Here is a 13,278-nt window from a genome sequence, read left to right as displayed (position 1 = left end):
CCGGATTCGAGCGTGTCCAAGAGGAAATTTCCATTTGCTTCTCCGGATATGGCTGGACTTGCAGAAGCAGGGAGGATGCCTGGGCGGACGACCGATCAAGGGATGGACGTAGAGATGGACGGGACGACGAGTCTCAAGGAACCGGTCTTGCCGTCAAGACTCGATCTAAGCTTCTCGGTCCCTGAGAACCCTGCTCTTTCCTCTTTCCAACTTCCCATCTCGCTAGATACCGGTCGACCTCCTCGGCTTCCGCTCGCCAATCTTCATCGATCATACCTCGACCTAGAATCTCCCACCCAATCGAGTTCGGCGGGGTCAGTGGATAGTCAGGCTACCGTCCGACAGGGCAAGATTGGCGGTCCTCCTCCGCCCTCGTCGGCATTATCGACGACGAACAGTATCCCTCTTTCACCTTTGAGGAACCCGAAAGATGTCCGCTCCCAAGCCCATAAGAGCCCGATGTCCGTGTTGGGCTTCCCCCCTCCTACACCGATCTCGAACGCCTCGATCAACTTTTCTCAGCTCATGGAAGCGCAGAAGGAGCTGCAAAAGGCAAAAGGGATGACGATACCAATGCAGATGGAGGTGGATAAGGACTTCTTGCAAGGGCCGGAGGCGGGGACGTGGACGGATGCGTGGAGAGGGACAAGCGGAGATGAAGGTGAGTCGAAGACGTGGTGATCAGCTATATACGCGCGATATCGGGGTTCTCATTAGTAGCCTGTTCATTCTCTGTAGAAACCGGTGTGCCTGCAGTGCAGCAACCGGACTCTCCCAGCTCGATCCCCACGTTACCTCCTTTCGACCCATCACTCCCCAACTCTGCAAACATTCCAGCGTTCGGCTCTGTTAGCGAGACCAGTTCCACCCACAGCCTAACGCTCAGCGAACGGATGGACAGGCTGGACACCTTGGGACAGACCGTCAAGCAGAACCTGGAAAGACGACCTCTTCCCGCTAGTTTCCGGCTCTCACTGCCTGGTCGGGAGGAAGCCGACTCGAACAGGACAAGCGGATCAAAATCACCTTCTGCTCCATTGACACCGCAATTAGAAGCGATGATCACTCGAGCGGATCTGGCGATAGGGCTGTCACCTGGGCCTAGCTCGCCAGGGTTCTTCCCCAGTGGGAGGGGCACCCCAGCTTTGCCCCCCATCACGCGGAGTGAAGCGGACTTTATCTCTGGATCGCAGCTTGCAGATCGGCTAAGAAGCAAGGCCACGGGCGAGAGATTACCCTTGGTGATCGACATGAGACCTTTGAAAGAATACCTCGACGGTCATCTTCTTCACTCGGTCAACCTGGTGGTACCGACATTGATTATCAGGCGGTGCAAACGAAATGTGATGAACGCCCTGAGAGATTCCGCCGAGACACCACCTCGTTCGACAGGAGAATCGAGACCAAACTCTCAGCAGAAAGGAGGAGCAGAAAAAGGCAACATTTTGGCCGGCGGTTGGGAAGCCCTGTCAGGGTTCATCAGCACCGATGTCGGCAGTGCGATCTGGAGTACGGCATGGCAGAGCGACTTCTTGGAAGTCGTCCTCATTGCCGACAAGCTGGACGAGGAGAGCGCCAGGGTTGTCGAGGAGATCATGTACGATCTACGGCCGGACGATCAGATCTCGGTCAAGTGGTTGAAGGGGGGCTGGGGGCACGGCATCGAGGCGCAAAGTGAAACTCTGAGCGACGTCTTGAGACAAGGTCAAGCTTCGACGCCCTTTGGTGGCGAGACCGATCCAGCCATCTCGGTTCCGCCGATGCATGGCTTTAATTTCTCATCGGCGAAACCTTCGTCAGATCTAGCTTCGCTTCCGAAGGCACCTCGCACGTCAGGTCCGACGCAACTGGCCTTCCGATCGGTTCCGAGTCGGAGCGGTCGCCACGGCCTGCCGTCCCTGCAGATACCCGGATCGAAAAGCCCTTCAGCTAGCTTGCGGCCATATCCGCTCGCACAAGGCAGTTTGACCGCTGTCGACCCTTATCCATCACTCATGTCACCCCCACCGATGGGTGTATCGAAACCGCGCAGAATGATTCCGACGCCGATACGTATCGATACTTTTGGCGTCGGAAATCCGGCACCAAAAACCGGAAGAAAGCCACCAGCGCTGGACCTAAGGTCGACGAAAGCTAATCTCGTCGTGCCAACGCCTCTGAAAAGTGCTAGTACTCCATTATCGGGCACCTATGGTGAAGCTTCGGGCAGGCTCCGGTCGGCCTCGGGCAATACCACCTTCCCCCATCATGGGACACGACACGTCGGAGCGGATCGGACACTTTCGCCCTTGAAGAGCCCAGCTTCCGCTGTTCAGGGTGGTCAGCAAGGTTTCGGCTCGTTGCAATCTGTCTGCCATGCACAATCGGGCCTACCGCCTTCTCCAAGTTCTTTCGGCGGCATCACTCGGCGGGTCAACCCGCACTATGAGTCGCCCAGCGTGATCGAACCGAGCGGTAACCCATATTTCCCACCGTCGTGCACGTCATCTTCCTCTTCGGACAGTTCTGGTCTCGATTATCCCTTGTCTCCGATCAACGGGTATCAGGCGACGGAAGACGACGACGAAGATCGCAGCCCTGGTCCTCTTACGTTCACTGTATCAACAATCCTGCCCTCTTTCTTGTACCTGGGCCCGGAAATCACTAGTGAAGCAGAAGTGCAGAAGTTACTCGACTTGGGAGTCAAGAGAATCCTCAACGTGGCCGTAGAATGCGACGAGGGCGAACGGCTGGAGCTACAAAATCGCTTCGAAAAGTACGTACGCTTGCCCTTGCGGGATTGCGTGGAGGAGAGTGGGATTCGCAAGGGCGTCATGGATGCATGCCAATTCTTGGGTATGTCGCCTTTGTGCCGATCAGTCGCAATAGCTACCAACTGATATTGTTCTCTTTCTCCCGGTCGTTCCTGTTAGACGACGCTCGACTACATTCTTCCCCAACCTATGTTCACTGCAAAGCTGGCAAATCGCGCTCCGTCACCGTAGTGCTAGGATACCTTATCCACGCCAATGCGTGGACTCTGAAGACATCCTACGCCTATGTCGCTGAACGTCGTAAAGGCATATCTCCCAACATCGGCTTCGTTGCAGAATTGATGCAATTCGAGGAAGGGGAGCTCGGTCTGAAGGCCTCGAGCGGTATCGCTACCGATTCGAACGATGACAAGGGCGCCAACGAGTCTGAAAGGGACAATTCCCAGTCGAGGAGGAACAAGTACGGCCGGGAAAGTCTACCGCCAACATGGGGTCCCGCGACGGATGGCAACTTTGTAACGAGTCCCGTGAATGGCTCGGAAGAGCCTGTCGACGATGACAGCGTGGCAACACCAAGGCAGACCGCTACAAACAAGTCGACGGCGCAAGACTTCAAGCAGGGCATGTCGGACCTAGCGGATCAGCGGGGTATGAACAAAGAAGTCCGCAAGAACGGCCAATACGTGCAGTTCCGGAGGTGAGTCTGTCGTTATGGTTGAATAGTTGTCGCCCCCTCAGCTCACCATCATCTCCATTTCCTCAGAGCACCCGTCAACACTTATACCCTTCAGCCCATGAGACGAGTCTCCAAAGCTGGTCTTGAAGGCTTGTCTTTCTTCAGTTCATCACAATTGAGTCCCACTCACGTCAAACAACGAGAAGCCGTCACCCCGAGCGAAACGCCAGGTCGCGAAGGATGGCTGTGAGGACGAACGTTTCTTTCTTTCCACCACACCATTTCGCTTCTTTACGACATGCGAGTCATACGCAACACAGCACGATACTTATTTCCTGTTTGTATAGCAGTTGCTTCTTTTCGTTGTATTCAGGGTCCCAGGAGACCGATTTACGGTTCCACGATTTGCGACTTTTGCGCGGCGCCTAAAAAAGAGGAATCTCGATCTCAGAGTTTGAGGGTGATTGTGTAAATTCGGTGTACATATCGACTTATCATTGTGTGCTGTATGTCAACCGTGTCTCGTGTGTATATACATATCGTACCCATTTCGGACTGCCCAGTAGCTAGTAGGATTAACAAGTCTCGCAGTCGAGCAGGTGTCGTTCGGCGTATCGACCTTTTGCTTGGCTTCTCGGACGAGCGACTTGGCTCCTCAAGCCATCGTGCCCCTGGACTTGACCTCTGCTCAACCCCCTCTACCCATGGTGCAAGACGACCTCGCCTCCAGTCCTCCTCGATCGCTATCACAATCTAACCTCTCGTCCGAGTCATCTGCATGGATCTTGCCATCCCCGCACGAATCCGACACATCCAACCGGTCGGCTCAGTACTTGACCATCCCTGAGCCTAGAGCGAGAGCAGTGGTATCGACGGCCCCCCACGAAAAGGACAAGGACGAGCACCAGACGCATACTCCTCGTCGGAGACTGAGCCGGGGGAGTACGACGTCGTCAGTGACCTCGACACAGGCGATAGCAGGGAGCACGGGAGGGACGGACGATAGCGGGATGATGATCATGCCGGACGACTTGATAGAGACTGGGGATTTCCGGTACCCCACTCCAGAGACTTTCGGTCAGTCTTCGGGAAGCAGCTCAACAGGACGGTCGTACGGGGTTCTCATATCGAAATTTTCTTGACAGGCCCGCAATACTGGGAACGACGTCGAGAGCTATGGTTATCCGGCCAACTGTACCCTCACGACCCCACTCTACCCCAGGCTGGACCATATCTCGGGTCTAACAACCTGCCATGGACGTCCCCAGAGGCTGCCAACGTCAACAACAATGGAACCAGTTCGCACAACTCGTTGTCCCACTACTTGGGACTGTCGATGAAAGCTAGGGGTAAACTCCCTTCGTTCCTCGTCAACGCCTTGCCTGGATCGTCATCGGCTGCTGCGGCAAATCCCCATGCAAACGGAAGTGCTGCTTCGACCGATCTCCGTTCCTCGTCGGGCGCTCAGAATCCCTCGCAAGCTCTCTCGGCCGGTGCGATCGTCCCGTCCAACCCGTCTTCCCTGGCTCAAGATCGAGCAGGCGCCAATCCGAACTCGAATTCAAATCCGATGTCTTATTCGCAATATCAGACCGCTCGATCTACCCCTAACCCTCTTGTGTCCAAGAAGGGCAAGGGAGGTGGAGCGGACGACCCGATCGACCGGTTAGAAGCTTTATTAGCGGAACCGGGTTCTGAAGAGTCGGATAGGGTGTGGAAACAAGGGGGACTCGAAGCCGTCTGGAAATTTCTGATAGATGGCAAGATGCTCAAACGGGGGATCAGGTTGGGGTTGGCTGTGAGTGGAGGGCGTGGAAGAAGATCAAGAGGTTGACGCAATGTGATCGTGCGTGAGCTGACTATACGAGTTGCGTTTGTTGCGTCAACTCAGGTCAAGATATTACGGGCGGGCTGGATACACGATGGGACCTGGCCAGCGTCGTACACACTTAGCGGAGCATCGAAATCTCAGCTGGAGATGTTGAACAACGATCCGTTCTTTGCGAGTCCTCCGAAGCAGACGACTGCACTACCTCCAACGCTGCTACAGACCGAGGTACAGGATACAGCCACGGCTACGACAGGGATAGATATGCAGGTCGATGCAAATGGACGGCCAGTGGTCGAATTGGAACAGGTACCGGAACCGATAGATATACCACAGACAACGGATTCGGGCCGCCATCCGCAGCAGTAGGAAGGTGTATGACGCGAGTACGTTGCGTGCTGGATGATGTGGGATTGATTGTGTGGGGATAGTTTTAGTATAAAAGACGAGATATAATAATGGTCAACTTTGGAAACGAATACCGAGAGCCTTTGACCCCGGAAGAAACCGCTGCTTTCGTCACCAGTCCTCCTGCCCTGCTTTTGCTTCCGCGAGCATGCCGATCGGCCGATCAGACGTCGATCTCGCCCAATAAGTCCAACTTTAACTACCTCGATCTCTCCCACATATACACTCGCACACACCGACATACATATACATACATACACATCTTCGCACTACAATCATGCGCCCTACTGCCCTCAACCTAGCGAAATCCGTTTCCAAGCGGCCCCTCCGGCTGAAAAAGGCTTCCGCCGAACTCTTACCCCCTATCCCGCAAGTCGATCCAGGGTAGACTGTTGTTAATACTGTCTTGAAAGCTGACCGATCTTGATCACGCAATATAGACTCTACCGACGTCTACTCAGGGCTCATCGGGTACTTCCAGAGGACATGAGGTTCCTCGGTGATTCATACGTCAAGACGGGTCAGTTTAGTGGCATTGGATTTCGCCTCCTAATCCTTAAGCGATTCTGATAGTCCGTTTAACTTGACCTTATGTTCTTTGTAACACAGAGTTCCGAGCCACCCGATCGACGGACAACCCGATCCATATCATCGGATTCCTCTCCCAGTGGAAGCTTTACCTGGATCAGCTGCAGCAGAGCAACTTGAAGCCGGGCGAGGTGTTCAAGGGTCGTGTATTGCAGGAAGAGTACTTTGACAAGGTGAGCGGTGTTCAACATGCGTCCCATTGGCATCTGCTTCTGAGCTGACAAGTTATCTCGTGCTTCAGCTCTCCGATGAGCAGGCCGGCCAGCTGTACGAATTTATGCACGCATCGAAGGATCTCTGGAAGAGGTTAGTTGTCGCTATACTCCCCTTGCCCTGACAACCGACCGTGAACTCACTTCCTTGGTGTATCTCTGTCCCTGATTCACTTAGCCCCGACCAACTCGAAGCCTCGGCCGCAGAAGAAGAACGCGCAGACCACGAAGCGACCAAACAATCCCTTCTCAACGACCCAAAGGCGGAAGCCCCTCCTTCGGAGATGACGGACCCTTACCCTCTCCCGCTTTCTCAACCTTCCCTCGCTGAAGGTTCTGATGAGGTCAAGAACAACCTAGACTCCCTGCCTAAGCCCTTGGACAGGACTGGGGAGGACGAAAAGACATTGAGGGCGAGACTGGTCTACCAGTGTAGGAAGAGGGGGACCCTGGAGACGGACTTGATCTTGAGCACGTTCTCGAAACAATACTTGGACGGCATGTCGGTTGCACAGATGCAAGAATTTGACAAGGTGAGCATTGATTATTGTGCGGGAATTTCTGCTGGTCGTGGCTGATCTTGTGCCTATAGTTGTTGGACGAGCCCGACTGGGACATCTACTACTGGTCCGTTGGCAAGCGCGAGGTTCCGGAGAGATGGAGAGATACCGAGATCCTGGCCAGGTAAGCGCGAACGTTGTCGATCGCCACGATTATATACGTTCCATGCTAAACCCAACTTTGGTCTCGATATACATAGACTGAAAAAGCACGCCGAGAACCACGGAAGGGTCGTCAGGACCATGCCCCACTTGTACTAGGATACCACATCCAGCAGATGGACATGGAACGAAGAATGAAAACGGAACGCAGGGGGTGTCTCGAGAGGGGTTCTCACCACGGCGTGTTTCTTGAGATTGTTGAGTTTGAGGGTCCCGTTGATCGTCTTGGTTGTGGGACGTTCATCCCCTTGTTGGAATTACGAATCGTACATGGTCAATTCGACTAGGCCAGCGCCTGAAGAGTGCATGGGAAGGGACTGGATTTGAGCTGTGGAAGTCAGAGCGGAGTCTTTGACGACCGCAGGTGGGGCAGTATAGAAGGGGGTAGTTGAGGATATTCACAAGCGACAATGCCGCCATTGCAAGACTTTGGATTCAACCAGCAGCAGGACCAACAAGCTAACAAGATGATATTTGTCTTCTTGCGCCGTACTCTGATTGCTCTGCTTCTCGTCTTCATCACTTCGAGGCCGGTCTTTAAAGTGCTGCCTGATCTAGTAAGGAGAACCCAGTCGGCTTACCCAGATCGGAATAGAGGCAGGTTCAAAGATTATGTATCGTCTACACCTCGAATGAAAGGTCTTTCCTCGTTACAAGCACGTTTTTGACAAGAATTGGCTACATAAAGAACGAATGCAGTTCGATGAGAGCGTCATTATAAGCGGTCCGGTCACTGTCGAACGTCTTTTGACCCGACGTCATGCCATTTTGTTGTTGACCTGGCAGCAAGCTGAGTCGATTGTTCGCTCTCGTTTCCGCTCGAACGTCGATCTTGCACTGTAGGGTGAGCATATGGTTGTATTCGTCAAAAGTGTATTCCGGGCCCCGTTCCTGTATCAAATTGATGAGTGCCTGTAGGGAGCGAAGTCGGTGGTCGATAAGATTATGCAAAATGGAGCGGTTCCGGCGACTTTACGGTGACCCACCTGTGGACCGATACTATAAAGCTGCCAATACCGCCGACAATTCGACAGCACAATTCTGGAACCGCCCGACAACATGTTTCGCAGCGCTTGCTGGATCGCCGCGATATTCCGTTCGATCTTCCTCAGCCCTGAGTCGGAAATACTTCGCACGAAACGCCCGCTAGAGACCAGAACCGTGTCGGCCAGCGAATCGAGACCGACGAAAAGGAAGCTGTGAGGCGAGAGCGTGTTCAGCTGCTTAATGTCGACACTCTTCGTGTATGTATCTACGTACTCTCGATCCCCAGGTGGTATCGAGACCTGCACGATACTCTCGCATTGTGATAGATCGTTGGTCAGGTCCTGGACATGTGGATCGGGCTCGTCATCCGTGTTCTCCGCTCGATAATTTGTCTGCGTTTCGCTCGATCAGCATGAGGCAGACGTACAAGTGATCGACCGGGACTTACTTTGCTCATCGACGATTGTATATAAAACATCAATCGGCATCGCAATTCGATCCGGAGCGTATAGAGCACCATGTCTCCAAATTGCTCATAGGTCGATAAGATAGCGTCGAAGCGTCTTGAAACCCAAAACATAAGAATTGGCAGACGATAGAAAGCCTGTGCCCACTTTCACTCACTGAGACATAGCCATTGTCAGATCCAAAGCTGGCTTATCGGTGGGAGATGTAGGAGGCGGCACATCAAGCTACAAAGGCGTCTTAGCTTTGTTTTAATTAGGATGATGGGGCGGAACTCATCGACCTACCGCCGCGCCCTGCTCTGCGCCTCCTGGTGAGACCAGGTCTTCCCCGACTCTCTTTAGCTCTCTGAGGCGAGCAACGATCCAGCGCTGCAACACAGTCAACTGGGTCAACTACCTATCTTTCCTTGGGACGCCGCTTGTCTGGTAGCTCTGAACTCACGGTGGTATAGTAGAGATCGGCCAGAGCTGCAAACTTTTCCTTTGTCCCGATGATGTCTTTCACCTCGAGGCCTTTGTGATCCCTAGGTAGCATGGGCAGCTCCAATTTGTTTTCTTCTCGACTCAGATTCTCTCGAGCTCGGACATCCGCAGCCTGTTTACGCTGTCAGCGCACAGATCCGCTTCCACATCAGAGGATCTCCGACTCACAGGACTATGCTGTAGTTCACCCAAGTTGGCGAGAATATCCTCGCGTTGACTCCAGCTGGCAGCTAGTGGTAACCGTCCGTCGGTATACGAGTCGGATGCCACGATATCTACCGAAGCACCGGTTTGAATAAGTCTATATATATATATATATATATATATATATATATATATATATATGCATGCAGGAGTCGGCTTACTCACCCTTGTAATGTGAATTGGACTTCTGGTAAAATTGGACGATGATCCCCAGGATCAAACGGCTATAATTTTCCCTCTGGAATGGAGTCGTTTCCAACATGTAACATAGACTATTGACCAGCGCCATCGTTTGGGTTCCAGCCTAAAGAAAAGTATTGAGTTGTTGAGTCTGGCTGATAGCTTCAAACATGGTCAACATGACTCACGTTAACGATCGGAAACGGGCTCCATCGAGACCAATTGACATCACGTAAGAAAGCAGTGGGTCCTGAAGAATCGGAGCTCTCATATTGAGCTACCCGACTGGGTCAATAATCATTACGCGCAACCCACCGTTTGCAGCCTGTTGGAAGAGATTCGTAACCTTTTCTTCCAGCTGGGGCAGATAAACCTTTTGGATGAAATCGTCCATGAAATGACCGATTTCGCCGTGCTCCTCGTCGAGAGAGCTCATATTTATGGTCTCTCTTGCAGAGGTCACGAACGCCAGATAAGGCTGAAACAAGATTGAGACGTTAAATGGGTCGGGCGATACCAGCAGTTTGTGAGTCTTGGCGAGGCTGGTGCCGTCCTCGTTCAGCTGTGTTACAGCAAGACGCGCTTGTATCCCGTTATCTGTCATAGTCACCAGACCGGGAACGTGGATCTGCATAGCCTGGGTAAGGCTCTGCTCGAATTTGTCCAGGTCCTTGTTGATCGTCTTGGTATCGGTATCGCCAAAGCGAAAGACGGCCTGACAATCGGGACCTGCCTTAGTATAGTCGCTTTCTTGGAGGTGTTGGCAGACGTACTCTTTGCTTGTCCCGTGCAGCTTTCCCATTCCGCATCATATCGTTGATGCTCGAAACGGGCTTGCGGCTGGATGTCGCATTCCGATTCGTGTCGGTAAGGTAATCCCGTAGGAGCGCTCGAACCTCTTTCTGCATCGGCTTCACAAAGTCTTCCGTCGGAATAGCAGTGAATGCTTGCCTCTTCGAGCTATATGAACTCGTCTGTGGCAGATTGGATGACCGTGTCAAAGCCAGTCTGACACAAGAGGAGCGAAGCAGACTTACCATCGCTATTCGGCTTACAACCTCGCTCACTACTCGCTGACCTTCTAGCACCGCTCGGAACTTGGAATAGACGGTCCAGAACAGGTCGAGAAGAGTGAAAGATTGCGGCTCTGATCCACCTCGCTCTAAGCTATCCATGCGTAAACGCTGATGCCGCGAGTATGCGTTCGCTGCCGTTGCCGTCATACTGGCACGCTTCAGCTTGTTGAGTTCGCCGTTGATGAGTACATCACCCTCCTCCACATTGTTCTGAGGTGCTGCTTCCGCGCTGGCCTCTGCCTTTCGTAATTCGGCTCTGCAAAGGGAGTCAGGAACGGATTATATGCTAAAATTAAGGGACCGACTTACCTGTCAGACGCTTCCTCGATGGTGGACTCTACCAGCTTGAAGAGTTCGTTGGCTATCCGTTGACTGATCGCTTCCAGGGCAGGGCCTAATCTGTCTAATATCGCCAGGGCTTCCAGACACATTGCCATGTATGCATAAGAGTCCAGCTCAGGGTTTCCCGACACTGTACTCTCCCTTTCCTCCTGGAGCGCACGATCCGCTGCCGCTATACTTGTTGTATCTCCCCCATAGACCGAAAGATCACGCCTGTTTGCCCTAGGCGGGATTGCTGGCATGCTCATCAATTCATCGTCGGACAAGTTGAGGATAGGATCACGATTCGGCTTGTGGGAGAGATTTTGCAGGAAACGCGAAAGCCGGGGATTGCTCTTGTCTATGCTTCCGGCGCTTCCACGACGTGCGGTTTCAATGTCGTCCATATCCTTGACCTGGTCTTTTGGTATCGGCACTGTTCGCAGTGACCCATGATTAGTCATCGACTCCATCGCTCGTATTGTTATTGTGATACCTGCGGTGCGTCTGTCCCGGTTGATACGGCACCCATCGCCCATCGCAGTAGTGAATTTTGAGGTACAGATGGTTGCTCAACTCATCTAGCAGGATATCAACCAAGACCTTTGTGGAAAATGATTACTTAGCAGTGTGACCCGACCCAATGATTCTTTGCAATACTCACATTCTGCTGGCCGATCAGATATGTGCGGAGGTCTGCGAGAGCTCCAATCTCCATCATCTCGTCCTTGTTGATCGTCCTGATAGCTCGCGTCAGTATCAAGGCCGCGGCGATGAACTTCTTGTCGGCGATCAAGGTCTCGAGGCGATCTGGAACGGCTTTAAGGTTCTCACTGTAAGGAGGCGGAGATGATCAATCTCAGTATCCACTTGCCGAGAGACTCTGCAACAAAGAGCTTACATGGTATCCAGCGTCTTCAACATTTCTCGAAGAGCCCTTTCTTTGTGCCAGAGCGCTACCATCTCTGACCGCTTGCCTGACGCTGCTCCCGAGACGGTCGCTTCCGTTCTTCCGCTGAGCAGTTCTCTGCCTTCAATGAGCTTCTTTTTCGTGTCCTTCACTACACCTTGAGCTCGATTGAGCGCGGTCACAAGGTTGGCATGCTGAGGCAAAGAGGCCGCATAGACCTGGTAGTGATTCTGTACAGCTTTCGAGAGCGAGTCTGAGAGTAACGACTGGATTTCCATGAAGGATTCGAGATTCTGAGAGCCGTATGGTGTGGAACCTCTTGGTTCGTCTTTTGTAGGAGGCAAAAGAGACAGAGCCAAGCTGGTCGACGCAAACTAAAATGACGAGCGGTATTCAGTACAAATCGATGTATACCACTCCAAGTTGTAGGGACTCACGTCTGGTTCCAGCACGAAAGGCCATTCTCTCTGTATCTTCCTCAACACGGCTACAATATGGTAATCAGCGAAGTCTCCTTCTTTGAGAAGGTTTGGACGGAAGCTCACAATCGACATCATCAAAATCCCGTCCCCCATGCCCGATCATCAGCTCATCATGCAACCTCGAGCCATTTGCCCCTGAAGGCTTCCGCAACGCCGACCGTTCTGGAGCTTTGCCCTTGCTTCCAGCCGAGAAGGCTTTCACCGCATTTTGAAGCTTGTTTTCCCGCTCTACGTTTTGCTGTTGGGCCTGTAACAAGTGAGAGCGCTGGTTACGCTCCGACTCCCAAGTCGTAGTTGAACTTGGCTGAATTCTTTGAGGCCCGTCCATAGGTGATATCGGTGATACCGGCAGGTCATAGTCGTTGTTTGCGGGAGGGATCTGTAGGAGTGTAGGCTGGGGTGTGCTCTTGGAGGACTCAGAGGTCGGTAATGACGTTACGGGAAGAATCGAGGGAAAAGATCCTGGAGCTTGCGCCGGCGGATCTGGGGCTCTTCGAACGGATCTAGCTGGTCGAGCAGGTGCAGGTCCTGGAGCAGGACTCGCTCTTCCGGTAGCTGGTGACCCTGAACCCGGAACCGGAGCAGGACGGTAGTCGCTCAAGTTTCGATTTGCAAAAGCTATAGACATCGGTTGAGCATCAGCCACTACTATCACGCTAGTGATAAGTACAGCATCTACTCGCCATTGGGAGGCTGATACGGTTGTGGATTGGAGATCTTGAGCTTCGTAGAGGGATCGGATGGTTTCCTAGACATGTTCGACCGTCCTGAGAGTCACGCCTTGTCTTGCCCTGCTTGAGCGTGATTCCAATTATGATCACTCTGCTTGGAGTTAGGAATAGATGATACAGGTCTGTGTTACTATCCGCGGGTCGACGGCCAGATAGACATCGACGACGAACGTCCTGACAAGTTGTTCAGCTACTCGAGTACTTGCTACTTGCTACTTGGGTGTGCTACTTCGCGGAGCTAACCTCTGTA

At 52.9% G+C, this 13,278-nt stretch overlaps 5 protein-coding genes across 5 annotated transcripts; 4 read left to right on the top strand and 1 right to left on the bottom strand.

Annotated features, from left to right (window-relative positions):
* Nucleotides 1-2,591: 2,591 nt before the first annotated feature.
* HD553DRAFT_269835 (protein-tyrosine phosphatase-like protein) lies at nt 2,592-3,679 on the top strand (the record flags this gene model as incomplete). Its single annotated transcript, XM_046177633.1, has 3 exons — nt 2,592-2,835; nt 2,913-3,348; nt 3,517-3,679. Coding segments are annotated over 3 exons (843 nt in total), but the record flags the coding sequence as incomplete, so codon positions are not given.
* Nucleotides 3,680-3,951: 272 nt separating this feature from the next.
* Nucleotides 3,952-5,753, top strand: HD553DRAFT_308000 (uncharacterized protein). The gene is made up of 3 exons (XM_046179495.1): nt 3,952-4,506; nt 4,575-5,227; nt 5,321-5,753. The coding sequence occupies exons 1-3, from the start codon at nt 4,134-4,136 to the stop codon at nt 5,624-5,626; spliced, it is 1,332 nt and encodes a 443-aa protein (XP_046038128.1). The 5' UTR covers nt 3,952-4,133; the 3' UTR covers nt 5,627-5,753.
* Nucleotides 5,754-5,939: 186 nt separating this feature from the next.
* HD553DRAFT_270024 (uncharacterized protein) lies at nt 5,940-6,590 on the top strand (the record flags this gene model as incomplete). Its single annotated transcript, XM_046177643.1, has 4 exons — nt 5,940-6,049; nt 6,106-6,185; nt 6,275-6,426; nt 6,495-6,590. Coding segments are annotated over 4 exons (438 nt in total), but the record flags the coding sequence as incomplete, so codon positions are not given.
* A 159-nt stretch (nt 6,591-6,749) lies between these two features.
* Nucleotides 6,750-7,286, top strand: HD553DRAFT_269749 (Flavinator of succinate dehydrogenase-domain-containing protein; the record flags this gene model as incomplete). Its single annotated transcript, XM_046177628.1, has 3 exons — nt 6,750-6,998; nt 7,058-7,149; nt 7,226-7,286. The coding sequence occupies 3 exons, from the start codon at nt 6,750-6,752 to the stop codon at nt 7,284-7,286; spliced, it is 402 nt and encodes a 133-aa protein (XP_046038126.1).
* Nucleotides 7,287-7,783: 497 nt separating this feature from the next.
* Nucleotides 7,784-13,203, bottom strand: HD553DRAFT_307997 (Sec8 exocyst complex component-specific domain-containing protein). The gene is made up of 20 exons (XM_046179494.1): nt 12,981-13,203; nt 12,361-12,915; nt 12,253-12,302; nt 11,807-12,189; nt 11,570-11,738; nt 11,406-11,508; nt 10,894-11,341; nt 10,546-10,840; nt 10,282-10,482; nt 9,824-10,223; nt 9,697-9,758; nt 9,494-9,632; nt 9,293-9,399; nt 9,084-9,236; nt 8,927-9,010; nt 8,799-8,866; nt 8,623-8,737; nt 8,448-8,566; nt 8,174-8,384; nt 7,784-8,099 (listed from the first exon to the last, which is right to left on the bottom strand). The coding sequence occupies exons 1-20, from the start codon at nt 13,051-13,053 to the stop codon at nt 7,866-7,868; spliced, it is 3,969 nt and encodes a 1,322-aa protein (XP_046038125.1). The 5' UTR covers nt 13,054-13,203; the 3' UTR covers nt 7,784-7,865.
* Nucleotides 13,204-13,278: the final 75 nt, after the last annotated feature.

Source organism: Filobasidium floriforme (assembly GCF_021052385.1).
Source record: "Filobasidium floriforme strain CBS 6241 chromosome Unknown HD553scaffold_6, whole genome shotgun sequence".
NCBI classification, from domain to species: domain Eukaryota; kingdom Fungi; phylum Basidiomycota; class Tremellomycetes; order Filobasidiales; family Filobasidiaceae; genus Filobasidium; species Filobasidium floriforme.
This window is presented reverse-complemented; position numbering and strand designations above follow the sequence as displayed.